The following is a 16,237-nucleotide window of genomic DNA, read 5'->3' as shown; positions in this document are numbered from 1 at the left end:
GTGGGTACAAAAACGTTTAGTGGATAATTCTGGAATAAAGATAAAATAACTTGGATAATACCGATCTTTACTTGCTAGCGATAGTTTTCTTAAGTTCCAACGTTCTGACAGGACAGGGTAGGTCTTTGGAGACCCTAATCCGAACTCTAGACTCAGAGAGGTATTATTTTGGCTTACTCAACTTGTTTTTCTATTATTTAATCTAACGCAGGATGCCCCGAAGAAGAGAAGAAACTCTGTAATAATACGATGACATGTCCGGGGATAACGAAGGTGGATTGCATCAGGGATCCCTGGAGTAAATGGAAGCCCACCTGTATTTGCGTGTGCTTAGAACGTAATGAATGCGCGGGGTTCAAGTGCCCCTCACGCGGTGGTTACATTTACCCTTATTGCGTTTTTTGGCCCTCGAGTTATGTGAGATATATAGGTTACACTTTATCTCATGGAAGTTGCGTATGTAAAGATCACAAAATAACTTATGGGAAATAACTAAGGGGGAAAACACTAAATGATACTACAACCCTCTTGCACTGTATGATCTGAATTATATACTAATAGACAGGGTGCACATTCTTTGTAATAATTATATTGTTTTTGACTTGATTGAAGTTTGATTAACTTGCACTCTTTGTAAATTCCTGTATCTTCATATATAATAAACTGTCACGTGGCAAAAATCATGTACTTAATCTTCTAGAAATCATAACTTGCGCCACATCGTCGCATTCGTATAAACTTCGAAATTCGAATGGTTTTACAAAAACAATCTCGTAAAATTTAATGGAAGAATAATATAATATTTCAAATAATTCTTTATGATCTGTTAACACTTAATAGTTATTGAAGTCCACGTCAAAGGCATAAACTTTAAAAAACCATGACTCACAAGAGTCGTTCAAGGGATGGTGAAACGGTTTCTAGTTACTTGTCAACAAGATTTTTTAGAAGATATTATCAAAATATCATAAAGTTTAAGTAAGTACTTTCCCAGATTGTTTCAATTACTGTTCCGAAGAAAGCCAAATTAAGATGACTGTGCTAAATATAGTTAGTCTTAGAGATCACTTTCATTAATAGTTAAGGCAAATCGATATTGAAACACTTTCCCACCGTCGAAGAGAAATACTTTTCAAGTCCAATGCCTTTTGGAGTCTTTTTGATCAAGAGAATTCATCAAGAAGTACCTTATGGTGTTTTAAGAATTAAGAAGAAATCTCACTTGGGCGCTTGGAAGAAATAGCCAATGTACTGGTGCTAATAATACACAATGTTAAATCTCCCTTCGACTGACTTTACAACCATAGTCTAAGGGGCGCCTCTATCAAGTACTGTAGGCGCTTAATGGTTCAGACATTTGAGAAAGGCATACGTCACACTTTGAAAACAATGCGAGAACAAATTAATATTTAAATGAGGTTTTACGAGACTCATTAAAGGGATCGTGAAATTGTTTCCACTTAATATTCAATGCAGTTTAATCATTCTGTGAAAGCCTTTTGTTTTAGATAACCGTTTTTTCTTGCGTTTTCGTTTATTTGAGATGGCTACAGTCTTAAAAATGAACATATCCTTAGCAATCACTCGAATTTAAAAAATTAATAAATTTTAGATTAGTTTTGAAATATTTAACTTGGTCACTGTTCCTTGAAACCGTACTTGTCATTGTCTATTAATGTATATTCAATTCCCCCTATTTTATTTCAAAAAGAATGACATAAGAACGCATGACGGCGGAGCCATTGCCAACACTACAAGTTCCATGTCAACTGACCGACGACAAACTCTCTCCGAAACTGTTCATCGTCATCGTTTCTCTAGACTGGTAAGTACAACCATAAGACTCGGCTTGTAGCTGAATTCATATTTTAAAAGTGTAACAAGACATCGTTGAACAATGGGAATGTGGTCGGTGGTCCGTTTAAGTTGGGATAGCAGAAACAATTGGGGATTCAAGTGGAGGTCCATCTTTTAATAGCCAATATTGTTTTATAATCTTAAAACCATTCGCGCAATGAATCTTTTGTTTTTGATTTTTTACTATTGTTTGCAGACTTACAATTTATTCAACCTTTTACATCAGATAGAAAATGCTGATCAAGTGTGTCTTTGTCATTCTGATGCTGGTCAAACTTAGCTACTGCGTTGAACACCCGTTTAGTAAGTACATCAACGATATACTTAGGCGATCACGCATTTTTTGTCAAAAACGTTCTCGTTGGCAAATTTAAGATTTGCAATTATTGGTCACGGAGGCTTAATTAACACTGTTGTCCCGTACGGTAGAAATCCAATTCAACGAAAATAAAAAGCAAATGGGTCCCAATGAGCAGAAATTAATTCCGATTGAACAGAAGTACAAAAGTAGCACCAGCCCAAGGCTTTGTTTTCATTGTGCCTGAACGAGGCTTACAAAGAACGGTCAAGAGAAAATTAGCAAAGGCATGTTTGGGCATATATTTTGTGAAAGGTATCAACTAATTATTAGGGCCAATATATTGCAAAAGGTGAAAACTAATTAATTGGGGGTTGAACACGTGTCTCTGAATTGCAACTCTTTAGCCCTAAAACGGTATAGTGGTGATTAGACATGCCTACTTAAAATTAGTACAATCAGAAGTCCATTAAATTAGCCTAGGAAGTAACCAAAAGCGGGGTTTGGGACTCCCCTCTCTTGTGTAGCAATAATGAAGAAGGGCGACACCTTCGCCACCTCGAGGTAATTTTTCTCAGATCTCCGGTTTAAGTGCGACTCGTACGCCAAAATTTGCCCTATCGAGAGAGAAAAAACTATTGGCCGAAAACGCCCCTTCCACTGTAAAACCGAGCTCTCTTTAGCATAGGAGAAGGGATGCGGGTGTGAATTTTGGAACAGTCAAGGTCATTCAGTTTTTTTATGACTCTTCATAAACCTATTGAAAAAAAAAACTATTTAAAGGGAGGGTGAAGTAGAAAATCAAGTGATTTTTTATCGATTCTTCTACTAATTACAAGACCAGTCCGCACAGCCAAACATTCAGGAAATACTTCCGAGTGATTTTAAAATTCAAATAAGGTTCAGATTTAAAGGATAATTTTAAATAAGGACGTCCGACCAATCGCGTAACCCCTTGCCTTTTTATAATTAGTAGAAGAATCGATAAAAAAACCACTTGATTTTCTACTTCACCCTCCCTTTAACAACCGTGGCCTTTCCTTTTTTTAATTTTTTATAATGCAAACAATCTACCCTATCTAATCCAGCGTTCATGGGCTGAAGAAGTCACGCTCCGCTCACGTCAAGAAAGACTTCGAGAGAGGAGCTCGAGATTTCTAACTGTGTTAGGAAAGGGGGAAAATTTAACCCCCTATCCATGGAGCTAGAAGGAGTTTTTATCCCAGCAGAGACGTACGCTATACCAGCCATTGTAATTGTTCACTTCCTAGGCTAATTTAATGAACTTCTGGTACAATAAATCGGGTTTCTGTTCATATGGACCGTTTTCTTTAAATGAATTTCTGATCATTGAGATGGTTCGTCTGTTGACTGGAAATTATAGCGAATGGGATTTCCATCCAATGAGTTTCTTTTCATTGGGAGTATACATAATTATCTCTAGGAGTACCGTACATCATGGATAGGTAGTGTTCTGTCCATGTGTCTGTTTTTACAATAGTCTCAGTTTGTGTATTATCATTGCTAGTAGAGCTCGGCATTATCAATCCATTAGTATTAACCAATTATTTATAAATTAAAATTATGGCTACAATAAATTTTACCATAAAACTTCAGATAACGGATATAGAAAAAAGGACGCTGATAGATCTCTAATTGTTGCAATAGTTTAGAAGTTTCCACGTTCTAATAGGATAGGTTAGGTCTTTGAAAAGTCGTCTCGACTCGGAGAGGTGATATTTTGGTTTTCCCAACTTGTTTTAATTATGATTTACTCTAACGCAGAATGTCCCGAGGACAGGATGAAACTCTGTAGAGAGGAGGTGACATGCCCGAAGGAAACCAAGTTGCAATGCGTCTTTCACGCACCACGTCTTCGATATAAGGATACTTTAGTTCAGAGCTGTGCTAATTAATTAGTTTGCTAATTGAATTTCTAATTAATTAGCAAAACTTACTAATTGAAAATGGTAATTGAATTTAAATTACCTTAGTGCTAATTGAGAAGTAATTCTAATTAATTAGTATGAATAGGAAAGGTAATTATCTAATTAAAATTTAATTAGATTTAGGATTAACTAATTAGCCAATTGAATTTTCAATTAATCTTTTACGCCAATTTGTTGTAAAAAAATCGAGGAATTAACTCTTGATTCATCTATTTGAATATGAAAAAGCCTTATTATAACGATGAGGAAACCTTAGTGCTACTCTAAATTTTTCAGCTCCTCAAACATGAGAGAATACTAGTACTAGTAGAAAATTTCGTAGTTCGCAACTGCCCCATTTCGAAATTTCGACTGTTTTACCTACTCGAATTAATAGCAGTGCGCATGTATTTACTACTCAGGAGTCCATTATAGGAAGAAAAGAGACAAATTTTAACATGACGGAAGGTTCGAGGCTTGTCTCATTTTTCGAGAATAATTCATGGCTTCCGTACCCGTTTTTCAATGGCATTAAAACATTAAACTTTGCATTACCAAAGTACTAAATCCATGGGCACTTTTAAACTTTTATGTTTACTTATGGTCTCTTTTTTACCTTAATTAGACAAGTAATTAATTAGAAATTAGTAATTCTAATTAATTAGTTTGATAAATAAATGCCTAATTTCTAATTGAATTGAATTAGTTTCTATGTCTAATTGATAATTGGCTAATTAATTAGTTCATAAATATTCACCTAATTGCTAATTCTAATTCAATTAGTTGTCAGCTAATTAGCACAGCTCTGCTTTAGTTTCAATGGTAGAAGAAGTACTTCCAATCGAGCACTCCTGTCATTGTATGTGCCGAGACGGTCACCAGTGCCAGGGATTCCCGTGCCCCGACAAAAATGTTCCTTTTGCCTTTTGCAATTTTGGATTAGCGTTTCGTTTGTATGAATTAGGTTACGATCGCAATGATGGAAGGTGTGAATGCCGATCTAGCAATGGGTAGACACAAGCCTTTTCTTTAGCTACCGAAATGTGCATCTTGACCTTTCCCGCTTGACCGATGATATAAATAGAAAAAATAACCATTCCTTAATTCTTAATTAATAATAATATTTTGATTCAGTTGATTTAATGCACTATAACGATTAAATTTCCCCCTAATTATTTTATAGGGGAAAAACACTAAATGATAGTAGAACAATACTACAATCCCCTCGCACTGTGTGAACTGAAGTATATATTAAATTAATCTGCCCAATCATTATGCTGTTACCGTTTGTAAATTGGAGTATTTTGAGATATACCTGTTTGAGCTGAAGTATATACAGTGTGCACGTTTTTAATTACAATTATTTTCTTTTTGATTTGATTGAAGAGTGGTTAAGTCTTACTCTTTGTAAATTCATGTATCTTCCTATATAATAAACTGTCACGTGGTAAAAATAGTGCTTTCAATCTTGTTTTGTAAATAACGCTTTTAATGATGACGTCGTTATTGGTTGTGCTATAGACGTCGTGTTGGTACGTGGTTCACTACAAACGGTGGGGATATTGGAGCAACCTCATTGGTCCCTTACATTACACCCTGAGTAACCATGGAAGAGACACCAAAAGCACCATGGTGTTTATGATTTCGATACACTATTCCATTGAGTTCAGAAGAGTTGGACTCTGTTTTTCTTTTGGCCTATTTTTGATCTACTGTAACGCACTACAGCCCGAGGGGAAGATGCCGGCCATAATAATTGGAGTTATTTCTGGACCAATCTCGACCCAATTTGATATTATTTTATTTTCAACACCTCAATCACCTATATATATACCGAATATAAATCTAAATTAGATTAAAATTTATAATTAAATGTGACTTTTCCACCGCCGAAGAGAAAAGCTTACCGAGTTTAGAGACTCCAGAGTCTGGTTGGTCTAAAGAAGTTATTCAAGAGTGTCCCAAAATCAAGAACAAATCTCACTTGGGACCTTCGAAGACATTTACGAATAATAAAACAACGTTTAATCCCCTCATTGTCTGGACAACTACAGTCTAAGGGAGTCTAGTTCACGTACTGAAAGAGATTGATACTCCAAACATTTGCATAAATTTCGTATAATTTCAAAAACATTGATCTCGTAAACAATACGAGCAGAATAATATAAAATTTCAAATATTATGTTTTGACGTTCACTTGACAGGTATTGCGGTCTGCGTTTTACGTACAAACATATTAAAATTTAACGTCGTACGAGACTCATTAAAGGTATCGTGAAAGAGCTTCAAATTATAATTCAACGCTGTTTCATCAACCTATTGTGCGAGAAAACTGGGTGATTCTTGCGTTTTCGTTTTTATTCAAGATGGCCGCAGTCTTAAAAATGAAGTTATTCCTAACCATCACTGGTAATTAAATACGTAGGGAGAAATTTCAGGTCAGTTCTGAATTAAGTTTTGGAACATTTTAAAATCGTTACTGTTCCTTTAAAGCGTACTTCTCATTGTCTAGTGATGTGTATTTTTTTAATTTAAAATGAATGACGTAAAAACGCAAGACGGCGAAGCCATTGCCAACTGTACAATATCCTCGCCAATTGATCAACGACAAACTTTCTTGTCATTGTCTAGTGATGTATACCCACACCCCCTGTTTTAATTCAAAACGAATCATATAAAAACGCATGACGGCGGAGCCATTGCCAACTGTTCAAGTTCCTCGTCAACAAACCAACGACAAACGTTCGCAGAAACTGATCATCGCCATCGCTTCTCTAAACTGGTAAATACAACCATAAGACTAGTCAGTCGGCTTCGAGCGGAATTCGTATTTTAGAAAAGCATAGCCAAAAACTTTGTTAATATCTTTTGAACTTCGATGTCTCGAGTGTTATTGCTGAAGGATCTGTAAAACTTTACAAGATGATTGATTTCTTTTAAGATATTCAGGGCTAGAAGCCAGTGATGGTTTGGTATAACATTTCCTCTTGAGACATCGTTGAACAATAATGATGTAGACGGTTGTCCGTTTAAGTTGGGAAAGAAAAACAAAACGGGGTAGAAGTGGATGTCCTTCTATCAATAGCCAACATTGTTTTATAACCTTTAAAACAGAGTTCGGGCAATTAAGTTTGTCTTAAGACAATTGTCTGTCTTTGATTATTGAGTTTCGTTTCCAAACATAGAATTATTCAATCTTTTACAACATATAGAAAATGCTGTTCAATTGGGTCTTTGTCATTCTGATGCTGGTCACGCTTAGCATTTGCGATGCAAACAAGTACAGTAAGTATTTCGAACTAGAATTTATTTGACGATCAATCATTTTGGCAAAATATAGATTTTTTTCTTGTAGAATATAAGATTTAGTATTATTGTACAAGCACACTTAATTAACTCTCCGATGGACGTGTTTCACGGAGAGAAACTGTTCTGGACGTTTTTGAACATGTGGCTCTCTGTTTTTAAAATAGTCTTAATTTGCGTATTATTCCAATGATTAAACACACTATTTCAGTCTAATATCTGAAATAAGAATAAATATAAAATGACTTAGGTAATGTTGAGCTCTACAATCTAGCGATAGTCTCAAAGTTTACACGTTCTGATATGTAGTATAGATTAGTTTTGTGGCGACAGTCGTCTCGACACGAAGAGGTATTATTTTGGCTTACCAAACTTGTTTTATTTATGATTTACTCTAACGCAGAATGCCCCGAAGACGAGAAGAAACACTGTAATCAGACGATGAAATGTCCGGGGATAACTAAGGTGGAATGCATCAAGGATCATATGAATAATTGGAAGCCCACTTGTATTTGTTTGTGCTGGGCACGCGATGAATGCGGGGGGTACCAGTGCCAACGGAAAGGTCACATTTACCCCTATTGCGTTCGTTATCCGTCGAGTGACGTGAGATATTTAGGTTACCCTTCAGGTTATGGGCAATGCAGATGTAAAGATTACAAGACGTATTGGTCTTAGAGGGAAAAACACTAAATGATAGTAAAATAATACTACAACCCTCTTGCACAGTGTGAATTGAAGTATTTTGTATATTCATGTATCTTCCTATATAATAAAATGGCACGTGGTAAAAATCGAGCTTTCAATCTTGTTTTTGTAAATAACGCTTTTCAAGTTGACACGAAAAAAGACCGAAAAGAGGTAAATACATGCAAAACATTGCCTTAATGATGACGTCATATTGGTTGTGCTATAGACGTCGGGTTGGTACGTGGTTCACACAAATAGCGGGAAGATTGAAACAACCTCATTGGTCCCGTTCATTACACCTTGAGTAACTATGGAAGTGACAAATGGCTCAATGTTAGCGCCACCTAAAGCACCAGGCTGTTTATGATACACTATTCCATCAATTTCAGATGAGAGTTTGACTCCGTTAATCTTTTGGCCTATTTTTGATCTACTGTAACGCACTTCAGAGCGAGAGGATGATGCCGGCCATAATAATTGGGGTTATTTCTTGACCAATCTCGACCCTATTTGACATTATTTTATTTTCAACATCTCAATCACCTCCATACCGAATATAAATCTAATTTAGATTAAATTTTATAATTAAATATGATTTTTGAAGAGAAAAGCTTACCGAGTTTAGTGACTTCTGGAGTCTGATTGGTCAAGGGAAATTATTCAAGAGTGTTTCAAAAATCAAGAAAAAATCTCACTTGGGCTCGTGGAAGAAATAGCCGAAACACTGGCGAAATAATACATCAACGTATAATCTCCCATTGTCTGGACAACTACAGTCTAGTTCACGTACTGAAATCGTTTAATATTCCAGAAATTTGCATAAATTTCATATAATTAAAAAAAAATTCATCTGGTAAACAATACGAGCAGAGTAATATAAAATGTCAGATATTATGCTTTGATGTTCACTTGACATGTTTTTGCGATCTACGTTTTACTTAAAAACAAATTAAAAACTCATTTTGTATAAGACTCATTAAAGGTACGGTGAAAGACATAAAATTAAAAAACCCATGACGTACAAGACTTGTTCAAGTTATGGTGAAAGACATAAAATTAAAAAACCCATGACGTACATGACTTGTTCAAGTTATGGTGAAACATTTTCTAGCTATTTATCAACAAACCATTTTAAAAGATATTATCAAAACATCATAATTAAAACACCAAGATTATATTTGATTTAATTATAGTTCTAAATAAAGCCAATTAAAGATGACGGTGTTAAAGCAAAATATAATCATGATTGGAGATGACTACAGTCTAAAAGGCGCCTTGTTGTCGCTTAATATTTCAGATATTTCCAATAGACAATGCATCAATTTGGCATAATTTTCGAATAATTTCAAAAAAACATTATTTCGTAAACAATACGAGATGAAAAATATTATTTAAATTACGTTTTACGTGTCTCTTCAAAGGTATCGTGAAATGGTACCAATTTATCAGTCAGGGATGTTTCATCATTCTGGGAAAATATTTGTTTCAGATAACTGTTTCTTGATGTTTTCCTTCATTCAAGAAGGCTGCAGTCTTAAAAATGAAGATATTCCCACCCATCAATCAAACTTAAGAAATTTAGGAGAAATTTTGGGTCAGTTTTGGAAAATTTATCTTGGTCACTGTTCCTTGAAACCGTACTTGTCATTGTCTAGTAATGCCTATTCAATTCCCCTTATTTTATTTCAAAACGAATCATATAAACACACATGACGGCGGAGCCATTGCTAACTGTACAAGTTCCTCGTCAACTGACCAATGACAAACGTTTGCAGAAACTGTTCATCGTCATCGCTTCACTTGGCTGGTAAGTACAACACCATAAGACTCGTCGGCTTGAAGCGGAATTCTTATTTTAAAAGAGCATAACCAAAAACTTTGTAATTATCTTCGATGCCTCTAGAGTTATTACCAAACGATCTCTAAAACTTCACAAGACATTGAAGACAATCGCTTTTAAAATATTCAGGGCTACAAGCTGACGACGTTTCGCTAACATATCTTTTCGAGACATCGTTGAACCATGGAGATGTTGTAGATTAGAAAAATAAATGGGGATAAAAGTGGATGTCCATCTTTTAATAGCCAGCATTGCTTTAGAATCTCTAAAACGTTCGCGCAAATCAATTTTTTTGTTGTCTGAAATGCTTCAACTGTCTTTAATTATTGACTTTAGTTTGCAGACTTATAATTATTAATTATTCAATCATCTATAGAAAATGCTGTTCAATTGGGTCTTTGCCATTCTGATGCTGGTCAAACTTGGCTACTGCGATGGTAATCCGTACAGTAAGTATACCTATCCTAACTGGAATTCTTTAGACTATAATTCATTTTGGGAAGCATTATTTTTTGTTAGTCGAAATTATCAAGTTAATAAGATGCAATAAGTATGCGTTGGCATAAGTTTATGTTGTAAAGTTAAATGAGCGTTATGCGCTTGATCATTTAAGCTTTGCTAAAGATAAAATAAATAAAAATAAAATGTAAATTTATACGGGTAATAATTTTATAACTGTTCAGGGTCGGGCATCGAGGGGCTATTCACTATGATTTTATGCACGGTAAATCATTTAAGCATTGTACTCATTAGGGTAAGGTATGAAGAGTTACCCACTCATTAGGGTAGGGTATAGAGGGGTTATCCACTCATTAGGGTAGGGTATAAAGGGGTTATCCACTCGTTAGGGTAGGGTATAGAGGGGTTATCCACTCATTAAGGTATTGTATATAAGGGTTATCCACTCATTAGGGTAGGGTATAGAGGGGTTATCCACTCATTAGGGTAGGGTATAGAGGGGTTATCCACTCATTAGGGTAGGGTATAGAGGGGTTATCCACTCATTAGGGTAGGGTATAGAGGGGTTATCCACTCATTAGGGTAGGGTATAGAGGGGTTATCCACTCATTAGGGTAGGTTATATAGGGGCTATCCACTCATTAGGGTAGGGTATAGAGGGCTATTCACTCGTACGATGAGGCTACTATTACGAGACCTTGGATCGTCTTGTTACATTAAGAAAGGGTGGGTTTTTGGCGACAGCCATTTCGACTCGGAGATTTAGTATTTTGGCTTACCCAACATGTTTAATTTATGATTTTCTTTAATGCAGAATGTTCCGAGGAAAGGTAATCAAACAATGAAATGCCCGGGGGTGACGAAGTTGGAATGCATGGTGAACCTCCCATATAGGTGGGAAGGAATGACTGATGAGGAATACGAAAAAGCGAAAAAGCTTCCAATGGACCACAGCTGTCTTTGTATATGCCATGACGTATATGAGTGCACTGGGTTCGACTGCTCCCGCCACAAAAGTTTAGTTCACGCCTATTGTTCTTATCCGAAAAATAATTTTCAGGAGCGCATAGGTTACAATAGAAATGAAGGAGTTTGTAATTGTAGGGATCGCAAGGCGTATGGGTAAATTTAGAGGGGGAAAAACACTAAATGATAGTATAAATAATACTACAACCCCTTTGCACTGTGTGAGCTGAATTATATACTAATGGTCTGGTCAAGGTGCACATTCTTTATAATAATTATATTGTTTTTGATTTGATTGAAGTGAGGTTAACTTGCACTTTTCTTATATTCATGTATCTTCTTATATAATAAACTGTCACGTGGTAATAAAATCATGCTTTCAATATTTTTCTTCTTTTTGGAAAATTACGCTTGACAATAAAAGGCCAATTAAGAAGTGATATGATACATAATATATGCTTTGCAAAACACTGCCTTAATGACGTCATTTGTGGTTGAGCCAGGTGTCGGGTTGGTATAGGACTATTCACGAGCCGAGCTGAGCGAGCTTTTTAAAAGCTCGGCTCGACTCGAGTCGAAAAAACGGCTCGATTATTTTTATTAAGAAATATAATAAACTGGTATGCTATCAAAATTCAATTAAAGAAAAAAGCTTATTGAGTCCAGTGACGTAATTCTTGAGTCTGATTGGTCAAATATCAATTCGGCGCTTGGAAGAAACATAAGAAGCACTGGCGCAATAATACAACTATATATCTCTTATTAGCTGGTCAACTACAGCCTCAAAGGCGCCATGTTCACGTTAATGTGAAAGGCACTTAATGTTTCAGGCATTTGAAATAGACACGAGTCACATTCGTATTATCATTGAAGTACAATTTCCTATTGTTTAGGAAATGTCCTAAACAATAGGAGATGAAAAATATTATTTAAATTATGTTTTACGACTTTCGTTAAAGGCATCGTGAAAGAGTTTCAATGCTGTTTCATCATTCCGGGATAACATTTTGTTTCAGATAACTGTTTCTTGAATTTTTCGTATATTGAAAATAGATGCAGTCTTAAAAATTAAGATATTACTACCCATCAATCGAATTTAATAAATTAAGACGAAATTTTAAGTCAGTTTTGGAATATGTTAACTTGGTCACTGTTCCTTGAAACCGTACTTGTCATTGTCTAGTAATGGTTATTGCCTCCCCCTATTAAACTTCAAAACGAAGCATATAAAACCTCGAGAAGGTGAAGCTACTGCCAACTGTACAAGTTCCTCGTCAACTAACCAACGACAAACTCTAGCCGAAACTGTTCATCGTCATCGCTTCTCTTGACTTGTAAGTACAACTACAAATCTAAGCTTGAATCGGAATTAGTTTTAAGCCACAATGTTTGATGTACATTTATACAAAGGGCGATTATTTAAAAGTTTATTGCCAAAAACATTTGTAAATAATATTTTAACTTCAATGTCTACGGAATTATTTCTAAACGATCTGTTAGTTTACAAACCGATGGCTTTTAAGATATTCAGGGCTACAAATTCTGGACGTTTCACTAATATATCTTTTCGAGGCTTCGTTGAAAAGTGGGGATTTAGTCGGTGGCCAGTTTAAGCTGGGAAAGAAAAATAAATGGGGATCGAAGTGGATGTCCATCTTTTAATAGCCAGCATTTTTTTCAACCTCTAACGCGTTCGCGCAATTAGATTTTTTGTCTTAAACGCTTCAACTGTCTTTGATTTTTGACCTTTGTTTGCAGACTTACAATTATTCAATCTTTTACATCAGATAGAAAATGCTGTTCAAGTGGGTCTTTGCCATTCTGATGCTGGTCAAACTTGGCTACAGCGATGCTAATCCGTACAGTAAGTACATCTAACTGGAATTCGTTAGACAATCATTCATTTTGACAAAGCATTTTTTTGGTAGTCGAACTTAATTATTGAACAAGTAGGCGTAATTTCCGCTGGGTTTTTCGGTCGAGTGGAAATCGAGCTTTATTTATAAAATAAAGTTGTGACTTCAATTAATTTTAACAAACAACTTCAGTGGATAATTCCGGAATATAGATAAAGATATAATGACGTAGATAATACCGAGCTATACTTGCTAGCAACAGTTTTTAAGACAAAAAAGGGTGGGTCTTAGGAGAAAGTCGTCTCGACTCAGAGAGGTATTATTATGGCTAGCAATAGTTACTAAAGGTTCCACATTCTGACAGGATAGGTTCGGTCTTTGGAGACCATTATTTCGATTTAGTATTGTGGCTTTCTCAAAATGTTTAATGGATGATTTTTTCTCTAACGCAGAATGTCCCGAGGAAAGGTACAAACAGTGTAATGTGACAATGAAATGTCCGGGGGTGACAAAGTTGGAATGCATCATGAACGTCCCAATTAGGGCGCCTAGAATGACTGATGAGGAATTCGAAAGAATAAAAAAACTTCCAGTGAAGCACACCTGTCTTTGTATGTGCCATGACAAACCTGAGTGCAATGATTTCAAGTGCTCCGGGTACAAAGGTCAAATTTACCCCTATTGTTCTTATCCAATTAGTAGAGATCAGGTAAAGATAGGTTACGGTGGAAATGACGGATTTTGCAATTGTAAAAGTTACAAGTCGTATGGGTAAATTTAGAGGGGGAAAAACACTAAATGATAGTAGAAAAATACTACAACCTTCTTGCACTGCACGTGAATTAATACTAATGGAAATTAAGGTGCACATTCCTTATAATAATTATACTGTTTTTGATTTGATTGAAATGTGGTTAACTCGCACTTTTCTTAAACACATGTATCTTCCTATATAATAAACTGTCACGTGGTAAAAATCATGCTTTCAATATTTTTTTGTTGGTAAATAACCCTCGATAAGAAAAGGCCAATTAAGAAGTGATATGATACATAATATATGCTTTACAAAACACTGCCTTAATGATGACGTCATTTGTGGTTGTGCCAGGCATCGGGTTGGTACTTGGGTCACTGCAAATGACGGGGATTTTCAAACAACCTCATTGGTCCAGTACATTACACCCAGAGTTGCCAAGGAAGAGACAAATGGCGCGAACCCAGCGGTCCCAAAGCACAAGAAAAGCAAACACCATTGGGCCGGGGCCACCTTCTTGGAGTATTTCCCTCATGCCAGAAAGCACCACTAGAGGCAATGTGAGCGGCTCTACGCGTGTAGTGAACTCGGGCTCGGTCTGGCGTCTCCAATTAATGGCCAGTGATGGGCACTATCATATCTTTTTTGAATCTGATACTTTATTTGATAGTTGAAAAAAATCTACCTATCATTTGACCGATTTTGATAGTGATAGATCAGCCTATAAATGATAGGCTTGAAAAATTGAGTTTGAAAGTTCCGATTCCTAAGGAATTTTTTTGATACTTTTCCTGATTCATTAGTTTTTAAGAAAATTTAATTTGATAGGTATCGCTACCTATTAAAAATATTTGAAAGCAAAAATGATATTTCTAATATATTTAATAAAATTTTAGTGAATTCCTTCCTTCCCTCTTCCCGGTAGGTCTGGAGAGAGATCTACCCGAGGCCGACTAGTAGCTACTACGCATCAGCGGTGCGCAAGTACGTCATCACTGACGTTAGAGAAAGAGAAAACCAAGTTTCAAATTTCTAAGCCTAACGACTCGCGCCGTCGCGACTCACGCGAGAGTAAATTTTAGCGGCCGACGGTCCGGAGAAAAAAATCGCGCATGCGCCTGAAAAAAAAAGCCTCGGTTAGGTCTCAGGGCTCTAACCCAGAATCTGCTAACTCTCGCCACCCCTCCGACGGTTCCCACCCTCCCGGTGTGAACGAAAGTTTCAAGCGATGGACAATATGCCGAAGAAATGAAAGGCTGTAACTCCTCAGTTATTTTGAAGCTGTCCCTTTTCACGGTATTTCTCCCTCCGAAGCTAGCCTGCAGATTCATTGGATTGTTTCCGCGAATCGGTTTATTTATTCTAGTGATCAGTCAAAAGAAATTACACATAAAATTAATCGGAAATTTCGCGGTAGTAAGTTAGTAACTAAGCTCCTTCTCCTTATTTCTGTTATCTATTTCATCACGGGAACTTGTAAAAACCTATCATTGATAGGTAAAAAATTGATAGGTGCAAAATCCAAAATATTTTGATAGGTAAAAAATTGATAGGTGCGAAATCCAAAATATTTTGATAGGTAAAAAATTGATAGGTGCGAAATCCAAAATATTTTGATAGGTAAAAAATTGATAGGGGCGAAATCCAAAATATTTTGATAGGTAAAAAATTGATAGGGGCGAAATCCAAAATATTTTGATAGGTAAAAAATTGATAGGGGCGAAAACAAAAATATTTTGATAGGTAAAAAGATATATCGAAATAAATGTGCCCAACACTGTTAATGGCAGGAAAATAACCAAAAGAGGGCGGCTTCCCGCCCTAGCCGTGTGTTGGTTTCTGTTCAAGTAATAATGGAAAGGTCAGCAAAACATAATTTCAAGTAGGATCAGGGCTCGGCAGTATGATACCGTGATTGTTCAAGGGAATGTTCTCAAATCAAGAACAAAATTGAACTTTGGAGATTGAATGAGAGTCCAAGCACTAGACACAACACTCCTTGGTTGAACAGCTGCAATCCAAATGACATCCAGGTCGTGTACTCCAATATGGAAATCAATCAACTTGTTCTACTTCATAATCGCATTAACTAAACTCGTAAACAATACTAGAACAAAAAAAATTATATCACCTGAAACTTTTTAAAGCACATCTGGCAATTATTGAGATTGTAAAAACACTCTGTAGTGAGAATGAAGTTCGACCACTATTTCCGAAATCCGAATAGGTTATTGTTGTAAGCTCGTTACGCTTAACTATCAAGTTAATCCGAACTTGAACAAT

The 16,237-nt window shown here is 36.0% G+C and overlaps 2 protein-coding genes across 4 annotated transcripts in view; one reads left to right on the top strand and one right to left on the bottom strand.

The window, feature by feature from the left end:
• Positions 1 to 16,237, bottom strand: part of LOC149709417 (protein king tubby 1-like) — a 168,426-nt gene that overhangs the window by 76,982 nt on the left and 75,207 nt on the right. The window lies entirely within an intron of this gene.
• Positions 12,358 to 14,177, top strand: LOC149709421 (uncharacterized). The gene is made up of 3 exons (XM_089863569.1): positions 12,358 to 12,678; positions 13,132 to 13,208; positions 13,653 to 14,177. The coding sequence occupies exons 2-3, from the start codon at positions 13,139 to 13,141 to the stop codon at positions 13,973 to 13,975; spliced, it is 393 nt and encodes a 130-aa protein (XP_089719695.1). The 5' UTR covers positions 12,358 to 12,678; positions 13,132 to 13,138; the 3' UTR covers positions 13,976 to 14,177.

The sequence above is a fragment of the Phalangium opilio genome, unplaced genomic scaffold (genome assembly GCF_054372755.1).
Source record: "Phalangium opilio isolate 3A_F unplaced genomic scaffold, DU_Popi_V2 ptg000013l_1, whole genome shotgun sequence".
In the NCBI taxonomy this organism is placed as follows: Eukaryota; Metazoa; Arthropoda; class Arachnida; order Opiliones; family Phalangiidae; genus Phalangium; species Phalangium opilio.
Note: the sequence above shows the minus strand (reverse complement) of the source record. Positions and strands in the feature narration are given on the sequence as shown.